This window comes from Diceros bicornis, chromosome 36 (genome assembly GCF_020826845.1).
Source record: "Diceros bicornis minor isolate mBicDic1 chromosome 36, mDicBic1.mat.cur, whole genome shotgun sequence".
NCBI lineage: Eukaryota > Metazoa > Chordata > Mammalia > Perissodactyla > Rhinocerotidae > Diceros > Diceros bicornis.
In genome coordinates this window covers 30,266,150-30,276,433 of record NC_080775.1, presented here as the reverse complement: position 1 = coordinate 30,276,433, position 10,284 = coordinate 30,266,150, and the positions used below count along the sequence as shown (strand labels likewise).

At 40.8% G+C, this 10,284-nt stretch overlaps 1 protein-coding gene across 1 annotated transcript in view; it reads left to right on the top strand.

Moving 5' to 3' along the window:
• The first annotated feature begins 1,001 nt into the window (after positions 1 to 1,001).
• The window catches only part of KIF5B (kinesin family member 5B), a 47,230-nt gene continuing 37,947 nt past the window's right edge, over positions 1,002 to 10,284 (top strand). The window contains exons 1-2 of the mRNA XM_058532727.1: positions 1,002 to 1,538; positions 9,353 to 9,440. Coding sequence (XP_058388710.1) covers positions 1,413 to 1,538; positions 9,353 to 9,440 — 214 coding nt within the window. The 5' untranslated portion in view covers positions 1,002 to 1,412. The remainder of the gene's footprint in view (positions 1,539 to 9,352; positions 9,441 to 10,284) is intronic.

Below are 10,284 nucleotides of genomic sequence, written 5' to 3'. Positions count from 1 at the left end.
GTTCCTCTGGTGTGAGCTCTCCCTCATCGCAGTGGATCAATAAACCTGAATTCGTTGGACTATGGATTCATTTCTGGATGATTCGGTGAGGACAGAGGGCATTGGAGGTTTTCATAGTCCAATCCTTCATTTTACAAACAAAAATTGGGGACCAGAGGAAGGGTTCCTAATTGTTTTTGTAGCTCTCCTTCCACAGCACCTCAGAGCCACTTCTACCTGAGGAGTTTTTATGGTATCCGTGTTCTGAAAATTGGAGGCGAAATCAACTGTGGAGTGGTTTTCCTTAGACATGTAATCCACAAATTTATCCAGGCCTTTTAAGACCATCTTGACGCTCCAGGTCAGTCATTTCTAGTGTTGAGACTGACGAGTTCCATACGTTTATTTATTCCCAGGGAAGCGGAACCTCCGAGTCACTGAGGGCCTTCTCCCACCTCATCCTACTCTTTGACATTTCTTCAGCAACCGCCTTCATTCCTTAGGAGAAATTCCTTTTTTCTTTCTTATTCCTATCTCCCCAACCCTCTCTCTCAGGAAAGAGCAACCACTTAAACCAGAGTGCCATGTCCCATCCCTCATTCAAATCTTCCTTTTTCTGGCAAAGCGCTCTGAGAGGGTGGGCTAGAAATCAATTTCATCTCCAGACCAGCCAGAAGCAAACATTTCCTTATAGAAATATAGTATTTTATGTGAACAAACTACAAAATAAACTAGTTATAAAGACTCCCTGTCCCCTAAAAAATAGGAAGCTAAATGCGTCTGCTTCAGTTCTGGGGAATTCGGCGGCCAGATGGTGAGGGAAGCGGCAGCCGGGTGACCGAAATTACTGCGGTGAGGGACCGTCCAGTAACACTCGAATCTGCGACCCCCGGGCGGAGACTGGCGGCGGCGCGGCCCGGCTCGGCCGCGGATTGGTCGCCGGGCGCAGGGGCCCTCCGCGCATGCGCCATGCTCCTCCCGCGCCGCCCATCCCACCGCCCCGTCGCCCCTCCGCAGCCTTAGGAGTGATCGGGAGGCAGCCGGCAAGCCGGCGAGTGGTCTGCCGGGAGGGCAGACGGTGGGCCCGGCGTGCTCTCTCCGAGGAAGAAGGAGGGGGCCACTTCCCCGGTCTGCAGGATCCCTCTAATCCCCGCCGCGTGCCCAGGCCGGCGAGGAAGAGGCCGAGGAGCCGCGGACGCTCCACCCGGCGCCGCCATGGCTGCCATGATGGATCGGAAGTGAGCCTCAGGGCGACGGTTGCCGGCCGGCGCTTCGAGTCCCGGTTCCCCGGCCGCTCCCGCCGGGGGAAGCGCGACGCGGCGGGCTGCTCCTGTCTCGGCCTTCGCGACCCCAGACCTTCAGCTCGGGCCTGCTTCCTCCAAGACTGAGCGGCAGGGAGTGGCTCCCGGCCTCCGGCCGCGGCAGCAAGGAAGATGGCGGACCCGGCCGAGTGCAACATCAAAGTGATGTGTCGCTTCAGACCTCTCAACGAGTCCGAGGTGAACCGCGGCGATAAGTACGTCGCCAAGTTTCAGGGAGAAGACACGGTCATGATGGCGGTGAGTGACCCGCACCCCCACGCGCCGTCCCGCGCCCTCGGGCCTGACGGGGCCTGGAGCTTGGGGAAGGGGCGGGTGCAGAATGAGAGAACGGTGGTGTCCCAGAGCCCCGGGAGTCTGCAGGCTCCGATCCCCCAGGGGAGCGCGACTGCAGCCCCCGGCTCATCCTGGTCGCCCCCACCCCTGCTTCCGCGCCGGCAGACGGGAGGCGCCCGGTTCCGCCCGGGACACTCCCCTACCTGGGGCGCTGGAGGAACTGTCCGGGGAGCGAGTTCAGTGCATGCGATTGCCAGGGTGTCTGTGCGTGTGCGTTTGTTGGGCTGAGGCCGGTGGTGTGTTGGACCACCCTCAAATTTGCCGTTCGTAAAGTAGGGGAGATTAAAGTTCAGCTAGGAACGTTGAGCTCTAAATCAGCCCTGCTCTACCTTAGATAGTAAAGATATTCAGTTTATAGAAACATAACTGCATGTTGAGCTATATTTTGTTTCTCCCGCGGGAGAAGGAAAAACGATCAAACAACTACAAATATACCTGCTTCTCAAATGTTTAACCACCGCCTTTTGAGTGATGAATGAATTTTCATGTTGACAAAAATGACTAATCGAGGACTGTAAAAAGAATCTTGAGTTTTCTTTTAAAATCTGAGTGATCAACTTTGTTTAATCTTCTTGCAAATCTAGCCAATTCAGTTCGGGTCAAGTAAGTGCCCAGGTTTTATGGGGTAACAGTCTAGGGAAGAGTGTTAGCTTTTTTGTGTGTATATCAGACAAAGTATTATAAAAGCAAGCTTTTAAAAAAAGATAAAATTTGACCAGTAAACTAGATTTCTTGTTAGTATTAGATTCCTATTTCTACAGTTAAGATCCATCTTGAAGAAAATTAATTTTGATACTCCCAAGGATGGTGAGAGATATTGTCCATTTGTAGTATAAAATATAACCAGAGTTGGCTGAATCATTGTAAGGGAGACTAGAATGTAAGGTTGATTTTTTTTTTTTGAAGTCTGATCTCTGGTATTGAAAGGTCTCTGAAAATAACATTCCCAGTTGAAGGAGATTAAAATGAATATTAAGAAACTGCATACAGAACAGTGAACTGTGACTAAAAATTAAATTCATCTTTCTCGGTAATGCCATGTGGCAGAACTTTTTTCTATATTGGTATATTATTTTATATATTATATTTTCTATATATGGTATATTCTACATACCATGCTATCATGGTAAAAAGTTTTAACGTTAGTTTTTTCTCTTATGGCATTCTGTGTTTAGCATATTGTTTGTGGAGAGTTTAATTTGGAAATAGGACAGTGTCACAGGAGATGGGACATTGATGATTAAAAGCATTGACATATAAGACTGGCTAAAGTTCTTTAGAGCTTTTATGGGAAAGTTTCCAAAGCTCAGCTTTAAAAAATGAATGTCATAGCTCCAAAGTTGCTCCGTAGGCTTTTGGCAAATGAGCCATTAGGTTACTAACAACTGCCAGCCAGCTACTACTGTGCAGACTGTCAGGCTGGTTCTTTGTTAACAAGACCGCAAAAACTCTTGCCATAATGTCATCAGAGTGAGGCCAATAAGTTAAGCACAGAAGTATTACTTTCTTTAGGATGACGTGTTTTACATAGAATCGGAGGAAGCTTGCAAGGCCTGGGTTGTTAGTGGGCAAACTTGAGGCTACCAGTTTCTCACGAAGAGTTTTTGTGATTACTCAACCTCAACAGTGGTTGACACATCAAAGCTATTTTCCTTTTAGACTTGTGTTAAGAATGTCTTATGTTTCTAGATTCGTATGTGTGTGTTTACACAAATCTATAGGTATCACTAAGATTCATTTGTTGGAATGCTAGAATTTAGAATTGACAAAATGTATTAAGATTAGGTTAGAAGACAGCCTTCTGAAGCAGCCCAAATATGACATAAAATATGAAGAAAGAGCTAAAGGAAAATAAATAATTACCACAGGAAGCACACATTAGTTCTAGGTTGTTTTCTTTGGATAAAGTTATCATAAGTTCCTTATATAAATTTCTTTAGTAGTATAAATAAATTTAAATGATAATATTAGAAATAATGAATAGGTGATTGCGTTGTGAATCAGTAATGCAGTTAGTTGGCCTTTAGGTAAACTAGTAAGCATTTTAGTTTGGTTTTTTTAAAAAGTATAAGCAAAAATACAACTGAGTGACATAGCCTTAAAAATTGTAAGGCAACATGTTTAGTTTATTATTTGCAGGAACTAATCTTTTGCATATAGTAAGTTATTAATTACTCTGAGGTCTCATATTGTTCAGTTTTTTAAATGAATTATTTTATTATTATTTTTTGGGGGGCTGAGGAAGATTGGCCCTGAGCTAACATCTGTGCCAATCCTCCTCCAGTTTGTATGTGGGATGCCGCCATAGCATGGCTTGATGAGCGCTGTCGAAGTCCTTGCCCGGGATCCGAACCCGCAAGCCCTGGGCCACTGAAATGGAGTGCGGGAACTCAACCACTGTGCCACCGGGCCAGCCCCAGAATCATTTTATTTTTTGAAAGATTGTTTGGGAATTTATAAGGGCAGCTGGGAGGAATGAAATTAGAAAAGCTCTAGGTAAAATCATCTCTTGGTTTGTTTTGTTCATTTTACTGGATCCTGATCTGATTCAAAATAAATAGTTAAGAAGGAATTGCTTCTGTGCAGCATTTAAAACTAAATTATTTTAAACATGATTTAAAAACATTTTGTTCACAGTCTTCTAGTTAAATCAAAATTTAAAGAATAAGTATTTTAGTTTATAATGTTACAGAATTATAAGTATAATCAGTGCTCATGTAGAAAATAACTTTTAAGGATTCTGATTTTCATCTAAGTTCAGTTTCCAATACTTTGTCCAAACTTTTTTCTTGTTACACATGTAATGTGATTTTAGTATAATGCAACCTCATGGCAGGCAAATCTTATAATCTTATAGTGTTTCTCTGTGTTTTGTGTTTATACAGATTTTTTTTGTAATTAAGTGCTTGGTGAACTGCTATAAATAATCACATATTGAATGAAATAAATGAATTATTTTATTAAAGCCTTTAGGTGATACAGGTAGAATCTGTTTGCTTTAAATAAGAGAACTTGTTATCCACAAAAAAGAGAGGGCAAGGGAAACACCTTATGTAGTTCAAATGAGCCTGCTGAAAACGTTGGGGAAAATGTCGGTAGAAAAAATTACTCCTGTATCTATTTATGCATCATAATAGTGGAACATGCATGTTTACATCATTAAGTATGTTTACTAATCATCATTCCTTATATGGTATGCTGTAGAGGCTGCCAGAACAAAAATTAGGCTGTTGTAGTTCATTGAAATTAGAGGAGAATAAACTTAATTCTCACCTAGTTCCTTGCCTGTAGCACACGATTTCCCTTTTCAAGTGAATGATGATTTGGTGTTTGATCCTGATTACCATAAGAGTGAAATTAAAAGAGAAGGAGCCATCATCACAGACCTTTACAGTTGTGGAATGTTAGCCCACAATCAGTGTCAAACTAAGGAAAATCTAGTGTGATATAATCCCATGTGATCTCAAGATCACTACTCAGAATTCCAGAGAAAGGCATATCCCTGCCAGAAGGGTGTCCTTCATAACCAAATTTGGTGTTCAGCCTGGTCTGTGCAGACTCAAACAGGAACCACTTAGCTTAAGAAATCTAAGATATGGTTACAGTTCAAATAAATTTATTCTTATTTGGTTTTGTCCCCTGGAAGTCTAAGTCAGATGTGAATGCATCTTGTGACTTCGAGTATCTTTGAATATTCATAGAAATAAGGGCTGCATAATGTACATTTCAAAGGTTTTTAAAGAACCAGGTTTTTAAAATACAGGTGTCCAGATACTGAGTTTTCCTTTGTTTATTTGATGGATTATTAGTTAAGAGATGTGCCTTAATTATAGACCATTAGGTCTATAATTAAGACCTATTGGTTAGACCAAATGGTTTTTATGTTTTACAAGTCTTGTTTTTCATCCCAGGAAGGAAGGGTTAGTTAGTAACTTTATAGCTAGATCTCTAATCAAAACGTTTGCCTTACTTAATAAGATTATAATATAGTTTCAGAATTAAAATAAGACAATTTTGTCAACTTCATGCTAAGCACTTAAGTCAATTTTTTATTTAACAGTGATATAACACCTTTACAAAATCACTCAGTCTCCACTTGATTATTCTTATTTTTGCATGTTCATATTCTTATTTTAATAAGATTGTAGTAGTAGTTTACATATTTGCTATGAGGTGATGCTGAAGTAAACAGCTGCATAAAGTACTTTTGAGGCAGGCTTTACAGTTGCCTGTTATTTTTGGCATATATCTTCCTTCCTTCCTTCCTTCCTTCCTTCCTCCCTCCCTCCCTCTTTCTTTTCTGTGAGGAAGATCAGCCCTGAGCTAACATCGGTGCCCATCTTTCTCCACTTGATGTGGGACGCCACCACAGCATGGCCTGACAAGCGGTGCGTCGGTGCGCACCCAGGATCCGAACCCAGGCCACCCGCAGCGGAGTGCGCGTACACTTAACCATACGCCACGGGGCTGGCCCCTGGCATATCTCTTTCTAAATGGTTTATGAGCACTGTTTTTTATTGATGTGAAAATGGAGATATGACTTAAAGCTCAGTAGTGTGTGTTCTTTCTATTTGTTGTTTATTTTAATAAAATTTTATTATTTGATTTATTTTGGAGGGATACAGTTGTATTCATACTTTTACTTATTATCTATTGATTAACTTGTTTCTTGCAAGCAAAATTAGAATTAATCCTTTAATTTTGGCTCTTATATTATTTTTCTACACGCCTATTATTAAATGTATATTTTGGCTAATTGCAGTCTCTTCTTGAATGTTTACCAGGTTGTGAGGTTTTTTTTTATTTTTATTTATTTTTTATTTTTTGTGTGAGGAAGATCAGCCTTGAGCTAACATCCATGCTAATCCTCCTCTTTTTGCTGAGGAAGACCATCTCTGAGCTAACATCTATTGCCAATCCTCCTCCTTTTTTTTTTTCCCCAAAGCCCCAGTAGATAGTTGTATGTCATAGTTGCACATCCTTCTAGTTGCTGTATGTGGGACGTGACCTTAGCATGGACGGAGAAGGGGTGCGTCGGCGCCGCCTGGGATCCGAACCCCGGGCCACCAGTAGCAGAGCACACGCACTTAACCCCTAAGCCATGGGGCCGGCCCGGTTGTGAGTTCTTTAATGCTAGATGCTGTCTCCGTCAATTAGTTAACATCACTTGATAACTTTTATTAGATCCTAGTATACAGGATCTTGGCTTAGTATTCAAGACTTACCCGGCCTTATCCTCTATTATTCTTTGAACCCTACAGTGTGTACTAATTAAATATAATTTCTGAAATTGTGTTACTCATTTACAATAGCTTTGTAGGTGCTAAATATATGTTTGCTGGATAAATGAAGAGGGAAAATTACTTTCTTTTTCCATAGAAAAAATATTAGCATGGTTTATCTCTGGGTGGTGATTGTTCTTTTGATTGTATTTGTGTTTGTTTTCAGAATTGTTTATCACAAATACATCTTGTACTATCAGTAAAACAATAGATTGTCTTCCTTTAGCCACACCTGTAGAATTGAATGTTAATGTGTCAATAGCATCTTAGCAAAGGGACACTTTTATATATGTCATACATAGCCAAAGAATAATTAGACACTGAAACACCAAAGTGAGGTCATCTTAGTATATCCTTCAGGAATGCGCTCAGCTGCAGAGGGAAAACAACTAATAGCGGTTTAAATAAATAAGAGGTTATTCTTCTCACATAAAAAGTCTGGAAGATGAGCCTTTATACTGTTGCTACTTACTGACTCGTTATCCTCGGTCATCCTTACTTATTGACTTTTCATCAACATATTTTTCATGTTTGCAAGATGGATGCTACAGCTCCAGACATTCATTCCGGAAAGGAGAAAGGGCAGCCTCAGCTGAGATGGTCCTTTTTATCAGGAAAACAAAACCGTTCTCTCAGACCTCCCAGCACACCATCACTTACTTGATAGTATCCAGAACTGGGTCATGTGGCCACTAATTGCAAGGAAGACTAGGCTAACAAGTAGTTAGTTTTCCAGCCTGTCTCGTGGGAGGTGGCAAGGGGAAGGGGATTTGGGGGAATGGCTTTGGATAGCCCTTTAGAAGCGTCCGCTTTGTGTTACTGTTCCAAGCTTTGGGGAGGGGATTATGGGGTATAGTTTCTAAAAAGTAAGATCTTTTTTAGTTGAGACCTAGGAAGTATTGTATAATGGAAAGGATTTTTTTTACTGGAGTCATGATTGTTTTGTATTTTAGAGCTCAGCTTCCTTCTTTTCTTTAGAAGAGACTAGAGAGCAAGCAGGCACTTACTTTCAAATACCCAGAACCCCTTTGCCTCTCTCTCATCTTTAGATACCCACTTTCTCTCCTAGATTACTAGGTTATTCCTGCGAGCATTTAAACTTGCTCAGATCTTGCCCATCTTAAAAAAATACCTTTCTTAGACCCACAACCAGATTTCTGCTCTACTTGGTTACCTCCTGTTCTTTTTTCAACCCCTTCCTATCTGACTTTTGTCATTGCATATTTTTCAGTTTTGCCTTGACCTCATAGCTATATTTGGCACAGTCACCTCCCTCCTTAAAAATTCTTATTTGATTTGCGTGGACCCTATACTCTATGGTGTCCATAGTGATTTTTTTATTCTATGCCTCTGGCTCCTTCTCAGACTGTATCAGCAGTTCCTTAAATGTATCCCCAAGATGGAGGCTCCAAGATCCTTTCAGGGGGCCCAGAAGGTGAAAACTGTTTTCAAAATAACACTAAGATGCCTTTTTCACTGTATTGACATTTGCATTTGATCTTTGCTCCTTGTACTTCAAACTTAACTTCCTTTGATTTCTTGAATGCTACAAGCTCCTTTCTGTGCCTTGGGATCTTTAAGCATCCTATTCCCAATGCCTAAACTACTTCCCACACTCGCCCTCCCCCATGACTAATAATGAAGAGAGCGACGTGGGGTAGGTGCTGCTTATTCTTCGGTCCTTAAAAATCCGCTCTCCAGAGTATTTCCCTGACATTCTTACTTTCCCCAGACCTGGGTTCTCCTGTTAAATGTTCTCGTAGCACTTTCATAGCACTCTGTTGCATGAGTCGGAATTCTAGTCACTTAATTGCTGTCTGACCTACTGTTACTTGTGCTGCACTAAGGCAGAGAGTAGATTTGTCTTGGCAATCATTCCAGCATGGTGTCTAGCAAAATAGTGATTCTGTAAATATTTGCTAAATGAGTGAATGATTGAAAAGCTGTTGCAGTAAACTGAAGCTGAATAGAGTGATGGAAGGAGCCCTGAACTGAAAGACAGGAGATTTGGGTTTGAATTTTAATTTTGTCATCAACAACTTTCGTACCTTTCAAGGACTCTTAGTTTCCTTATCTGCAAAGTGATATTAGTGTTGAAGATAGAGTCTCAATACCTTCTAGAGTAGATGCTCATTAAATAAAAATTCACTCAGCAATATCTGAGTGCCTGCCATAGTAGTGCTAATTATTACTGTGCTAGGCCTTGAAACTACAACATAGACTGAAACAGACATTCTTGTTTTTGTGGAGTTTGTTCTAGTGGATTTGTACTTGGTGATCCCTAAGATCCTTTCTACAAAGATTCTGTGATGTGAAGTGATGAATAGTAGGTATCCTATTTTGAAGGTTAAATATATGATGATATCTTTAAAGATGCTTAGAAATGTCCATTCACCTTTAATTTGTGTAATTAAAACCTTTGTTTCTGTTTTTCAGTCCAAGCCTTATGCATTTGATCGGGTGTTCCAGTCAAACACATCTCAAGAGCAAGTGTATAATGACTGTGCAAAGAAGATTGTTAAAGGTAAATATACTTAACCTGCTAAGTTGTCCTGGCAATAAGTAAAATTTTGTTTGTGCTCTTTCCCATTTACCCACCATCCTATTTTTCATTTTTTTTTAAACTATAATTCCCAACTAATAAGTAATGGTTAGGTTTTTGGTTTTTTGTTGTTTGTTATTGTTGTTGTTTTTGAGGACGTTTGGCCCTGAGCTAACATCTGTTGCCAATCTTCCTCCTTTCTTCCTTTTTTCTCCCCAAAGCCCCAGTATATAGTTGTATGTCGTAGTTGTACATCCTTCTAGTTGTTCCATGTGGGACACCACCTCAGCATGGCTTGATGAGTGGTGAGTAGGTCCATGCCCAGGATCCAAACCGACAAACCCTGGGCCCCCAAAGCGGAGCACGTAAACTTAACTGCTACGCCGGCCCCCCTATTTTTCATTTTAATGCCCCTTTCTTCTTAGTTAATTGCAGAAGAAAGTTGTTTAAATAATAAAAGGGTCAAATACCATTAGTAAACATACTGATGCTCAAATTACATGATCTAGTTTATATACAGTACCTAGTGAAGGGTGTTATAAGAATTATAGTGTTACACACTTGTTCTTGGAAGGTGTGTTTCTATTAGATATTCCCAGGGGAGTTTCTAAGGTAGCAATTCTAGAAATAGAAAAGCATGAGAATGAAAACAAAACGGCTAGAGAAGTTTCTAAAAAGTAGTAGAAAACGGCAGTCCATCATTCTTCCATTCCATTGTTATTCCTTCCCTGGTAATCTTGTAGTCAGCAGAAAAACCCTTGAGGAATTTAACGGGGGTTGCCAGGGGTGAGAAAAGTGCATATATTCCAGTTAATACTGTTAACTT